The following is a 14,430-nucleotide window of genomic DNA, read 5'->3' on the forward strand; positions in this document are numbered from 1 at the left end:
CACAGGTGACATTCAACAAACGCAAATTTGGTGTCATGAAGAAAGCATATGAGCTAAGTGTCTTGTGTGACTGTGAAATAGCTCTGATAATTTTCAGCAGTTCCAACAAACTCTATCAGTATGCAAGCACAGATATGGATAAAGTGCTGCTGAAGTACACAGAATACAATGAGCCACATGAATCTCTTACCAATAAGAATATCATTGAGGTAAGTCAAGTTGCTTTGGAATATTTGATGATATTGGTAATAAGTGCAAACAGTTAACTGTTTGTATACTGAGATGATAAACATATGTCGGTTTTCTATAGTTGTATTGTACAGTAGTATAAGAGCTAAAATCTTTTAAGTAATTTCGCACAGGAACTCTATCTTATGATGTAGCATGGTTTTATGTATTGTTTTAGGCAGTTACTTTTTCCTTCCTCGTTCCATCCTCATTCCATAAATTACTGTAAATATTTTTATAGCTGAAACGATGAATGTGCTTTTTGTCAATGATAATAAAATTTTAAGGCCAAGGTAGAATGTCTGATGAAATGCATCTGGGCTTTGAATTTTTTTCACTTTTTTGACCATAACAGTTATTTCAATAAATACCTTTTCCCAGTTTAGTAGCACCAGTCCACACATAATCATATGATTTTCATACTATTTCTTTTGTAAGATAATAATCATTTACAAGAGCCATTTCAATATTTTGTTGAATGTGTAATCACCAGGTAAAATCAGAGTTAGGATTAAATAGCAGTAAAAAATGAAAAATCATTTGGCAAAATGAGAATGAGGACAGAAAATCCTGCCTCACGTGTAATTAATAGTATGAATATAGCTAGCCACTCACCACATACAGGAGACCCTGAGAAGTGGATAGGCACAGATATAAGTGAGGGATCTGGAATGATAGGTCCAATGTAGCCTACAATTTGAAATTATAATAGGATGCCAGATGATGCAACAAATGAACCTAATGTTTCTCTCCTGAAGAAAGAAAGTTCAAAGATAGGTGAAACTGGTAGGGTCACCAATTTATTTACAGTGAAGAGGCTATAGAAATAGTTATAAATTAAATGAGATGTAAGTTGAGCTAAAACTGGAGAAACAATAATGTGGATGGATTTTGCATTTCGACACAACTGTCATCAATTTAAAATGTTTATTTGACACCCACAACTGGCTGTCAAGCCACTTTCACGAAAACACCGAAATTATTAAAAGGTTGCATAACCAGTTTCAACGCACTGAGACTTCATTTTCAAATGTAATCACAAACCTGAATTATTAATCCAGTTTTCTAGGTTTATGATTACATTTGAAAATGATGACTCAGTGTGTCGAAACTAGTCACATAATTTTTCAAAAATTTCATTGTTTTCGTGACTGTGGCCTGACGACTGGTTGTGGTGTCAAATAAACATTTTAAATGTGGATGGGGTATGGATGAAAGTGTAACAAATGTTCTGTCTTGAAGATGGTGAGAAGGTGAAACCGGATGTGGATAATTACCTCCCAATGATAGTTTCGAGTTGAATGAACAGCAAAATATAAATTTGGCAAAATTCAAACTATTGAAACTAGTATTTACAGTAGACAGGTAGAAAATGTAAGAGCAAATAAGCCCTTTTTGACAGAGGCATTCAAAAAAAGGATAAAGAACAGAAGGCCTAATAGTAATATTGGGAGATAATTTATATTACTTTATTGATAGTCAAAAGAACAGATTGATAGTAAACATACATATATAGTGGTAGTTGATTCAAAGTATCAGCATAAGCCCTAAGTTGAGTTGCTTCCTTGACTTTGAATGCACTTTTCAGTTTTATCTGTATATACTGTGGTGTTAGCACTTACCTTGGTGAGCGTGTATTAATATCTTGCAGTCCATTATTATCTTTGGTACGGTGACCTGCAGGTTTGGATGCTGCGAACAAAAAAAGATTTTAGCACATGCTTCAGTAGTAAATATGTATGTAACACACCATTTTGTAGTGTTGTACTTTAAGTATGTTTCTGTTTCAATTCCTACAGGCTCTTAACAAAAAGGAACATAAGAATGGCACCTGCAGTCCTGATAGTCCTGAACCAGAAGGTGATTATCAGCTGACGCCACGGACTGAAGCTAAATACAGCAAGATAGATGAGGAATTCCAGATGATGATGCAAAGAAACCAGCTTAATGGAGCTAGAGTTAGTAATCATTGTTTTGTTTGTTTATATAGTAATGGGCACATTAGTTAATCACAAAGAAAGTTAATACTATGGGTAATTTCTAAATTTCACTCAAACCCCTTTCTGTTGTAGATTATTTTTAACTATTTAGTTCACTTTGTTTTAGGTTGGGATGAATCAGTCTTACACTTTGCCAGTGTCAGTGCCTGTAAACAGTAGTTATTCAGACTCCTCATTGCTCCAGTCCAGTCCACAGATGCCACATACCAGTGTCAGCCCTAGACCTTCTTCATCAGAAACAGATACAGGTTGGTGAACATTTCTATTCCTTTTAGTTCTTTTATTTAACAGACTACATCGTAATTGGTTTCAGTGTGGTTTCTCTTACAAGATCACGGGTAACAAGTTAAAGACCGTGGTATGATTTATTAGAAGTATATGGATGCTGTAATTTTTCATCTAATTGTTGCTAAATTTCCCATCACCTAGCCTTAATTTCTCGTAAATGCTGCACAGGGAGTCAGGGTACTTCTCAGGAGTCATTCCCAAGATTTATGTGTTTTAAGATCACATTCTTTATTCTGGTCTGCTCCAAGAGTCCATAGCAATTGAGAGTTTGCAGTTACAAAGACTGTTTCTTTATTATATAGAATTTTGATACATGTGATGCACTTTTTAAAATGTACCACTGAATTATTATAAAATAAAACATTTTCATTTTGAAAATAATACTAAAAAATTTTGAGGAATAAAATTTATTGCATGTTCATGTCTTAAATTATTACAAAATTTAATGTTTGTATTGGAAAATATGACATTTTAAATTGTGAACAGATATATTGTGTCTCAAATTTTCTGTTAACAAAGCAAAATCCAAATAAAATTTTGCAACAGCAAAACCACATCAGCAATGTGGGATCAGTGTTTGTTGGGCATCAATAAGCTGTACTGTGAAGTTTTCGGGCCGCATAATATCAGTCATATAATTGTTAGCTCTTTTATTGCTTTACAGAGTACCAGGTTGCCTCAATATGAGTTTGCATTGTATGACATTGGCATTGGTATTGGCATTGGTAATACTGCTTAAAAAGACTAATATCTAAAAAGGGCCATGAAATTTTGTGTGAAATGTGGTTGAATATAGCAGCGTTAAAATTTATGCCAGCAGGAGTGTCTCAGCGATAGGGTATGAATTTGACCTCTCCAATAGCCCATTATTTAGCAGATACTGTTGTTATCATCTGCATTTTAGAGTAGTAATGTTTGCCGATTGTACCAAGTGGTGCATCGCAACAACTTACTAGCTGATGGCCAGTGTAGTTTTCCAAACTGTATAAAGTGTTTTCAGCAAAGTATTGTTAGTGCATATGTCATCTTGAAAACATGGGCATGCACATTGACAACTGCTGGTGTGGTGATGGTCTAAAGCACATTAAAGGATACTGTAGCAGCAGTAGAATCCAGCAGACGATTAGGGTCGTAGTACTGGATTAACAGAAGATGTGTCAGTATCCAACAAAGGAAATCTCAAGATACCATTTCATAACACCCTGCCACCTTTTTTGTGAAATTATACTCCAGCAAGTAGTTGACTAATTACAAGCCACTGAGAATGATGAGTACATGGAAAATAACATATTCTGTTTCTGATCCAGTCCCCTCAGTAAACAGATATATTGTGAGTTAAAGACTAAGCCTTCAATATCTGGATAACTGTTGTCTGATTTGCATCTGTTTTTTGAAATAATGCAATTATCTATTGTTTTTTAGCAATAGCTGTAATAGCTTCACCAAAATTAAACTTATCCCAGCAGTCAGCTTGTATTGTTCGCAAATGTGCAGCATTTACTTCTATTATTATTTCCTTAGGAGTGGCCTACCTTTTATACTCGTAAATATTTCTTAATTGCAAGGGGAAAGAGAAGCAAAGTGATTATGACCTGACAATATGCTGGTATTCATCTAGTTCAGTTGAACGAGGACTAGAAGGTAGCATAGTTTAACACGAAAGTGTCTGCCATGTGTATTAACTATACATTCACAAGGAAGTACTAACAGTATGCTTAGCGTGTAGTTGTGTCTTGCGTAAGGCATTTCAACACCAGTGGGGGAAAATAGGCTAGATCTTGTTCAAGTGGTTCATTAGATACAACATAATAAAACATGTATCAGAATGGTCCAAAGTGGCTTTTAATTTCACTTCTCCTGAATCTCAGAGCAGTGTGTTAACCAAGGCATTTCACATGTCTGAAAATTCCTTAGCCGTATTAAAATTTTCACAAGTATGTAGATAACTCAGACCTGTTAAAATTCTGAACGTGTATGTTTCAAGAATAGTCTGCATCAGACACAATATCATGAGAATATAAGAAAAATTTGAACTCATGCAAAGGCTTCCTGACTGTTGTTCTTACTGTGCACCATTCATGAATGGAACAGGACTGGGGGTGGGATGATAGTGTTATCTTACCCACTCTGTGGCATTTGCAAAAAGCAGATGTTACAAACATGTCAGACAAAGTCACATTGCATTAAACAAAAGGGATTGCTTGTTATTATTTGTTGGGAGATTATTGATTTTGATTTACATATTCACTTCCATATTCACTTCCACATGAGGAATTCAACAGAATATTTTATGATAGTATTTGTTTAGTGTTTTGTCAGACATTTTGTTGATTTTCATGTCTTTGAATCCACACATTGTTTAACGTGAATATTATTTCAGTAAAGTATAACTAGCTGATAGTCCATTATATCTCTCTTTCCAAGTATTCATCTCTCTTTCTGTGTATCTTTCAGCATTGCTATGTCCTTAGTTAACCAAACTGCTGATAATTTTCACTTTTTATTCTCTATATCATTAAGACTTTGTCTGGGAAATCTATATTAAGGCTTTTCCCCCTTCACAGTGTACCCTTCAGGTGGAATGCTGGAAATGAGCAATGGGTATCCAAATTCCTCTTCACCCCTGGGAGGTTCTCCCTCACCAGGACCAAGTCCTGGCCAGCTAGGAGGAGGCAAAGGCTTGCAGCATGGAAAGCAACACTCTCCAGGTCCGGGCGGGACAGGAAGCCAAGGAGGTGGCCCAAGAACTAATTTACGAGTAGTCATTCCTACACCACAGCAGCAAAGTGCACACACTTTAGCACCAGCACCAGATGAGGTATTGGAACACTTTTTTTCTACTGGAATCCAGTACTTTACCTACGTTAATACTACTAAATCATAATTTATTCACACATTTTGCAGTTTCATCATAGCTTATAAGGTTACATTGTTTTGAAATGTATAAATATTGTTACTTTTCTTACACTCAGATGATATTTGATTTTTAAAAAAGTACTTGGAAGTTAACCTGGCTTAAGAATTATCCAACAATTTACTTTTTATTTAAATTTTTCCAGCCAAGCCGAAACAGCTCAGCTTTAAATACACCAGTGGTAGCGCTGCAAACTCCGTCCATACCAGGACTTGCTGGATATTCAGCATCTCTTTCAACATTCGGTGGTCAGGACTTTAGTGTAGGGTCCGACATGGGGCTTGGCACTCTTAGCTGGAGTGGACAGCAACTGCCTTCATCATTAACACATACCACGTGAGTGTTAATATTTATGATTACTTTCTGCAACATGCTGCTGTTGCCTGTATATCATCTTTGTTATCTGTTTAACACATTTTCTCGCTTTTTTTTCTACTGTTAGCAAATCATTGATTTGCCATTTGCATTCCTTACATTATTTAGCTGCATATCCATGTTGATAAGCTCCACTCTGCATTGCTTGTTTTCCATTTATCATGCATATTGCAGATTTTGGAACTAATGAAACTGAATTATCCATAAAATATTCTATGACATACTCCATGTTGACATTATTAATGTTACTTTTCAATTCTAGTGTCTGTTCACCACATTTTAAACACTAAAATCACCTGTAAAAATATTAACATATGCTAACTGTAGATTAAAATAGCTGTTTGAGGAACAGGGCAAAATTATAGCAAGGCTGTAAGAAACATTTGTGGATGGGTGAGAAATGTTTCTTGGAGTGAAACATAGAAAGATTATGTAGGTTGTGCAACTGTGGGGAAAAAGGAGCAGCTCACATTCCAAGAACAATCAATCATTCCTGTGTGGAGGGTGTGGTGGATAATCTGTATTAGCATGGATTCTGATGCTCTGTCCCTTTTATCCTTCCTCTTCTGTTATCTCCACTCTTGTCAATTTGTACTCCATTGTAAGAAATAAGTGAATCAAAAAGATTGAGATTTGGTATCAGTTCATGAGCACTTTGCCTTACAAACTTTATTGTGCTTTTAGTGAGAACATTGAATTTATTGAATGTTTTGCATATTCATAGTGATCATGTTCCAAATTTCTATCTTTTTTTTTTTCTTTCCCCCCCCCCCCTCCCCCCCCCCCCTCTTCATTTATGCCTTTATGGTCAGTAAGTGATTCTGACAAAACAACACTTCCAATATATGGGCCTTTTTGGGAATTCAATGAGTTATTCATCTCCTTTTCATTTTCTGTGTTTGCAAAATCTGCTGTAGATGCACAGATCATACATAATTTCCTAACTTACTGAATATAAACAGTTCCGGTTTCAGCGGTCTGCCGCACTTGGCTGTATCGAGCAGTACCCCTCCACCGTCGACATCACCACTTCAAGTCAAAATCAAGAGTGAACCCATATCACCGCCACGCGACCCATCCAGCCACGGGGGAGGCCTTGGGCACAGTGGACTTGGATCACACCTACAGAGCCACACAGCACATGCCCACACACTGCCACGGCCATCCTCCACTGGACACCTCACACCAACACCAGGTAAATGTCTTTTTATGTTATAAGGATCTAGCTTCTCAGTCATTCTGCTGAACATGGTCTTTGTTGTACATTCTGTTCTGTCAACAAGTTTGTGTTTTTCAGTGCAAATTTAAAGTAGAGACAAAAATGAGCTCACATAGCTTTCTGTTTTCTTATAAATGGTATTCAATCCTGTTTTCAGGCTGATATTATGTGAATTATTTGTTCAAAATTTGACCAAATAGACTAAATAAATGTGTTTTGTAGATGCCAATTGCTGTTTTAGGATGCAGCAAAGCAGCTTCTTTACAAAAAATAATTTAAAAAGTTGAGGCAGTACTTTTTTCATTATGAGTTCTGATGTGAACATTTACCTTCTCACTTTGTTTTAGAATTCTATCGCATATTTATGTGTTGGACCACTACATACTAACTGCGTCATATTGAATAATTATCAAATAACTGTTAACTGGCTTTGATGTACATTTAACACCATCAACTATTATGTAATACAAAACAAACAATACAGTCCGTGAAACAAAAGATAGTCTGATCAATTCAAAACAGTCAGTACACTGCTATAGTCAACAGTAAAACAGATTTTAACTGACAGCTACCTTTTTTACAAACTAGAAATTACTTTTTATGGCAGTTTCACTATTTCACTTTTTGACGGGATAATATGGAACCTGTTGATTAAATGACAATACCAAAGATTAGAGGGATGAAGCAATATTTTTAAATAAGGCTAAAAATAACGTAGGAGTATAATGACAGTTTAGGAAAGAGCATTGTAGATGATGCAGGCTGCAAGTGAAAAATATGAAAAAATAAGTTTCATGGTCAGATGTATTTTTATCACTAGGAAGTCAAAAAGGAGTTGGTCTACTGCTTAGATTAAATAATTACAGAGTAGGTAAGGTCGGTGTAGGAGCATGTTGACTTTCCTTTTTCTGTTGTCAAAAAGTTTCGTAATTTTTTTTTTACTTGACTTTTTTCAGAAATCATCTTCATTATCTTCCTTCTAGGTGTAAGGTGTCTTGACAAAGTTGTGCAGGTCATTCTCATTTTCAAGAAGGGTTGTTGGACGGATGCTCACAATTATAGGCCTATATAATTGATGTGTCTGTTGTAGAATTATGAAATATGTTTAATGCTCATGTAGTGTTACATTTTTGGAGAGTGAAAATCTCCTTCATAAAATCAACACGGATTCCGCAGCAAACAGAGATCTTACAAAACTTGACTTGACCTATTCTCCCATGAGATCCACAGTATTGTAGACATTGGCACTCAGGTTGATGCCATGTTCATCTACTTCAGAAAGGTGTTTGAAACCATCTAGCACTGCTGTTTAGTAAAATAAAAAATGAAAAAGGAGTTTACAAAGTATTGGAGCAGGTTTCCTTCTGGGTTTAAGACTTTCTGTGCAAACAGAACTCAAAATCGTCACTTTTAATGGAACCAAATTGACTAATGTAAAGGTAATTTTGGGAGCACCTCAAGGTAATGTGGTAGAATAATTGTTTTCTGGATTGATGGAGGACACTGAAAAAGTTCAGAGAAGGGCAACTCATTTTGTACTATTGCAAGAGAGGGGAGAGAGTGTCACAATATTATAAGAAAGTTGTGATGGGAGTCATTAAAATAAAGGAATTTTTCACTGTGGTGAGATACTTTCACAAAATTTCAATCACCAACTTTTTCCTTTGAGTGTGAAAATATTTTATTGTCAGTGACCAACGCGGGGAGAAATAATCATTGTAATAAAATAAGAGAAATCAGAGCCCTTACAGAGCTCGTTTTCTCATGACCTGTTAGAAGCAGAACAATAGAGAATTAGTCTGAAGGTGGTTTGAAGAACCCCCTCCCAAGCACTTCAGTGTGATTTGCAGAGTAGTGATGTAGGTGTAGATTTATAATGTATATAAATGACCTAGTAGAATGTATAGGAAGGTCTTTAAGGCTGTTCACAGCTGGCACAGTTGTCTGTAAGATGGTATCAATGCCAGAAGTCAGTAACGATTTGCAGAAGCGACTACAGAGGATTGATGAATGCTGCAGGGGCTGGTAGTTGACCTGCAATGTAAATAGATGTAACATATTGAGCATACTTAAGAAAATAAACACTCTACTGTACAACATCGCTATTGATGACAAATTGCTGGAAACGGCAACTACCATAAAATATCTACAAATAGCTATTCAGAGTGATCGTAAGTAGAATGACTATATAAAAAAATAGAGGAAAAGCAGATGTCAGATTGAGATTCATAAGAAAAATCTTAAGAAAATGTAATTTACCTACGGAAGAAATGGCTTACATGGTGGTTATTTGACCAGTTCTCGAGTATTGTTCATCAATCTGGGACACTTACGAGGCAGGACTGATAGAAGAGAGAAAGAAATTGCAACAAAAAGTGGTACATTTCATCATGGGATCATTTAGTTGGCACAAGAGCATCACAGGGATGCTTAACAATCTCCAGTGGCAGATGTTGCAGAGTTGGACAACATATTACGTCCTCACACATACGTCTTGTGAAATGATCACAGGGAGAAAATTGGAGAAATTGAAGGTAATACGGAGGCATACAGACAATCATTCTTCCCACACACCATTCAAGAGTGGAACATAGGAGGGGTGGTCAGTTAGTGGTACCAGGAGTATCCTCCACTTGCGTAGTATTGATGTAAACATAATGTTGCAGTCTCATTCAGAAGTTCTCCACCCATCTTCTTGTTAGTTGACCTAGTGATCTTACACTGTTGGTGTGGTAGTGTAGCATGTATTTTGGATCCTCTTTGAATCCATTTGTTATAGACGTTTGGTTGTTCTGAATATATCTGATGGTTCCATTTTAAGTTCCATCCACACATCTTCATTCTTTTGGTGATCCTATTTGGTGTAACCAGCTGTTCATCTCAAGAATTTAGTTTCACAAGCTGTTAGTCTTTTTGCATTTTATACCTTCATTGACCAGATTCACAGCAGTAGCACTGTACAGCTCTTATAAAGGCGTCTTCTCATGTGCTCCTGGATTAGGAAATGTTTCATTACATTGTTAATACTCTCCCTGTTATTGTTTACCTGATGGGTTTTTCAGTTAGGACTGTTTCTTCCAGAAAGGTTTGCTTATAGCCTAGATATGTGAATGTGTTCGTTCTTTCTAGAATCTTACTTTTCAGACAGATCTTACTTGTTACTGGGTATTTTTCACAGAAGGCAAGCTTACTTTTTCTTTCACTTTTTGCTCCTCACAAATATACTACCTAAAACCTTGAAGCCAGAAGTATATCAGACTAATTATCACTTCAGTGTCAATTGAGCTGCCATTTAGTCTGCAACTTGAGCAGTGAGGCCAAACCATTATATATATAGATTTTAATTAAAAAATTGCTTGTGTTCTCTTTCACAAGCTCCCTTTATAACAACATATCCCTTTTACATTAAACAAGGTGACAAATCACATACTAAACTTTAAAAAAAATGTAACATTAACTAGTAACCTATGCCAGCCTCAATTTAATGTACTGCTGTTCACAGGGACTGTCACTCCCACAAACCTTTCGTCACCTGGAGATCCACGACATAGCAGCAGCTCAGACTATGACAGTGGACCTCTGCAGAAGAGATCTCGCATGAGTGAAGGCTGGGCCACATAGTACTACGATGTGCCAGTCCCACGGCACCATTATTTCCCCGGTCAGGCGTATGGGACCTCTGTGCCATATATTAATACAAAGACAGTTGCTTACACGTGACAATCTGGTGTTCTTGTATGCCAGATTTGTGTACTGATGATAAAAATGTGAAGTTTTAATGTTATATTTGTGATCATGATGATGTCAATGGCTGCAAGTGCCTGCACATTTTGTAAAAGTGAACAAAAAGGAACTGGTTTTACATATTATAAAAAATATACTTTGCAAAAATGTGTGGTGAATGAAGATAAAGATGAAACCTAGCTAATTTTGCTAAATATTTTGGAAGATTCAAATGAAGTAGAAGAAAGCCTTTGAGGCATATATGCAGTCATAGAATGATATCACTAGTTTTGACAATTTTTAACTTGATAACGAGAAAGCAAAGTGTTTAGAAAGTTTTGCCTGCAGAGGTTTTGGACTCGGGGCAGTGCATTTCTTGATATTTAATTTTATGTGCAGGATGTAGCAGCATTTTATTAAATGTACTTAAATTTTTGTAACCAAATTGTATTGTGTAAGAGAGCTCTATTCATAATGATAGTCAGCTCTGTCAGAAGTTTTACAGGATTCTGTTCCCAAAAGAAGAGGGCAATTTGCTGAGTCCATATTAGTGTCAGTTTTTGGAGATAACTTCTCTGGATATGGACTTCTAAGAAGACACTTTAAAGAGACATAAAATACACAATGGTGTATAAATGTTTTGTACATAATGTTTGTTGTGTGCAGTGTTGTGTGACTACTATGTAGCCCCAAATGAATGTTCTATTTTGTTAAGAAAGAGTGCGAACATTCCCCTGTAGATGAGTGAGCTCTGTGTCTCATGTATCCTAAGTGGCAACCTTGGTTGCAGTTGACTCTGTGGACCTGTACTTAGTACATTGGGTACAACTGCAACTTGTAAATAGGCCATGAAGTTTTAACTGAGTGTCATTGAAGTAACCAGTTGACCAGTGCCGTGTTATTTTTTTTAACAAGGTATATAATGTAGGGAAGAATATATTATATATATATATAAATAAATATATATATTATATACATACACACAAAATTTTATTGTACAGTTTCATATGAGTAATGTACACACACACACACACACACACACACACACACACACATACACACACACACACACTATTGAGATGTTATTGCATTCAGTAATTTGCAATATTGTTTTTACATGTTCTCTATGTTTGTATGTAATAAGTTTTTGTTGCAACTGCTAAATTTGGTGCTTAATCTTTGTAGGCATATTTTATGACAAAAGCGGACAAAGTCATGCCTTAACTGTTGGACATATAAAATGTTCCCCTACATTACTTGTACCAGACTACATCACATATGTTCATTTCTGTGAATTGGTTGTAAAAATAATTGTTAGGTTGTTAGATTGAACAATGAGGCACAATCTATTTCCTGTTACAGATTACAAAGACTCTGATTGTACACTGAGTGTAGACTGCCCTTTGGCTTTGCTGCTGGTTCCTTTTTGTAATTAAGCTGTTAAGATTATTAAGTTGTGCCATTGTTTAAGTCTGCAGTCGGCTCATGTTGCTTACCATCGTGTTCACTGTTAGTCTTCATAAAAGAGATATACAACAGGCACATTATACTGTCACTATATTTTATCTACTAAATGCACCTTTTGAGGACAAAAATGAAAACACACATCACACCAGTAGGTGCAGCTGGTTGAACTGTCCAGAATATATCCTTCATATCTCCACTGTAGGAATGCCTTACTCCGAGTGCCTAAATGTGTGTGCTTTGTTCACTTGGATTCCGACCGACCGATCGACCGACTTTGAGTCAATTTTGCACGAGTCCTCATCTCGGTATTATCTTGAGGCTGCAAATGAAAGTTTGGGATCTATATTTATCAGAGTTATAAATCGTGATAATGTGAAAATACATTACAAGAATAATTATGTTATACAAAATTATTCAGATGTATGTTAACTGTTGCAGAATGTTATATTTAAGGCAAATGTATGTATAATAGTCCTGTGTGTATTTTTATCAAAGTTTTTGGCTAATCCAGTGATAATTGTTTCTTGTTGATGTGATGTCGAACTTGTTGGGACCCTTTTAGAAGTGAAAACACAAGAGGACAATATTTTTTGGTGTTAGTTTTACCTGTTAACCTGCCAGTTTGCAGCCTCAATCGTTGTACCTCATGATCCCCTCTTTTTACACTCTGTGCCTTCACTTTCCTCATTCCATCTTGATGTAATTCCACATGGCGAAAAGCAATCAAAATTTCACAGTTTCCTCCTTTTTCTATGAAGCACAACTACTAAAATGTTAAGTGAGAATGTTTTAAGAATAGTTCATCCAAAGTGAGATATTTATATATATATATAGAATGTATAAAATAAACAGGGGTGCACAATTTGTATAGTCATGTAAAGATAGTTATATTTTGCTGTCAGTGATGAAGAAAGAAACCACTCTGCTTGTATAGAAGTGTCGCTTTTGTCTTCCATCCATATGGAGCTGTTGCATCTGTTAAACCAGTAGTTCTGCAGGCATGTCTGTTTTTGAATACTCATGTTAATAAAATATGTACTTAGATGCCTGATCTGACCCAATAGTAATGTCATAAAGATTGTTGTAAAGCTAATTGGTTTTTATGTGTGCTAAATGAAAAGTGCAATATTATTTTAAATTATGGTTATCAGCATAGAGTAGACAAAATCATTTACTGTGTGCTTTTAGTGTACAAAAGCTCCCTGTCATATTCTAAGAATTTACTTTAATTTTGAGACATTACGAGCTGAGTGGAAGCCCATGTGATTGCTGTTTCCCCATTGTTACCTGTTGTGACTGGAAAATATTTGAAAATACTGAGTTGAATGTTTGTACCTAACACTAAAAATTTTAGGGTGCACTTGAAATGAAATGTTAAGTGTACCATATTCATTGTAATGTTAATGGAGTCTTGTGCCCTAGTGAAGATGCTTCCCATTGTTAAATGATGTGGATTAAATGGAACATTTTGTTGTATATTGTGCAAAGAAAATACTTTTAAAGTATGTTTTGTGGAATATATCTTCACCAAAAATCAAAAGCATTTGTTAAATGTTGCATCCAGATATCATCTACATAGTTTATTTATTGATCAATGTTATACAGTTATATAATATCCATGTTCCACACAGTTATCGAGTTTTTGTTTTTATGTTGACTCTGGTAATTCAGCTCTTCATATCATGAATTAGTCTGCCTTTTATATCATCAGTTACAAAAATTTTTACCTTCACAAGGCACTCCACATATCACAAACTTTGTATGGAAATCTTTAGTTTAAATTAAATAAAATGCAAGGTTAGAAATGAAAATTTGATAAGCATCCCATTAATACAACACTAATAAATGCCAAGGCACTTGACTGTAACAGATTTTAAACTGATGCTGTTGACTATAATTTGATACTGAAAATATAAATAAATATTATCATACTTAAGAAATAATAGAATGTTTTGGTCATAAAGTCATCAGCACATCTTCCTTCATAAGTAATGTATGTATTAATGCACAGAATAGTGCACTAGTAGTACACACTAATGTGAACAATACATGACACAAGATGAGAGAGAACATTTATTAAACATGAACAAGGTTCATAGAAACTTGGAATCCAGTAAACTTGAAAACACAACACAACCATTTGGCTCTTCAGTCCCTTTATTGGTTGAAAAGAACATGGTATGGAAAGAAAAAAATTGTAACATATGTACCAGGGT

At 35.5% G+C, this 14,430-nt stretch overlaps 1 protein-coding gene across 8 annotated transcripts in view; it reads left to right on the forward strand.

Annotated features, from left to right (window-relative positions):
- LOC126484374 (myocyte-specific enhancer factor 2) overlaps nt 1-13,754 on the forward strand; it is an 890,132-nt gene extending 876,378 nt beyond the window's left edge. For 7 of the 8 annotated variants that reach the window (XM_050107853.1, XM_050107854.1, XM_050107856.1 and 4 more), the window contains 7 exons: nt 6-209; nt 2,028-2,186; nt 2,335-2,476; nt 5,081-5,334; nt 5,576-5,766; nt 6,768-7,000; nt 10,527-13,754. In XM_050107853.1, coding sequence (XP_049963810.1) covers nt 6-209; nt 2,028-2,186; nt 2,335-2,476; nt 5,081-5,334; nt 5,576-5,766; nt 6,768-7,000; nt 10,527-10,645 — 1,302 coding nt within the window. In that variant the 3' untranslated portion in view covers nt 10,646-13,754. The remainder of the gene's footprint in view (nt 1-5; nt 210-2,027; nt 2,187-2,334; nt 2,477-5,080; nt 5,335-5,575; nt 5,767-6,767; nt 7,001-10,526) is intronic. The other variant, XM_050107861.1, reaches the window with a different exon arrangement.
- Nucleotides 13,755-14,430: the final 676 nt, after the last annotated feature.

The sequence above is a fragment of the Schistocerca serialis genome, chromosome 6 (genome assembly GCF_023864345.2).
Source record: "Schistocerca serialis cubense isolate TAMUIC-IGC-003099 chromosome 6, iqSchSeri2.2, whole genome shotgun sequence".
NCBI classification, from domain to species: Eukaryota; Metazoa; Arthropoda; class Insecta; order Orthoptera; family Acrididae; genus Schistocerca; species Schistocerca serialis.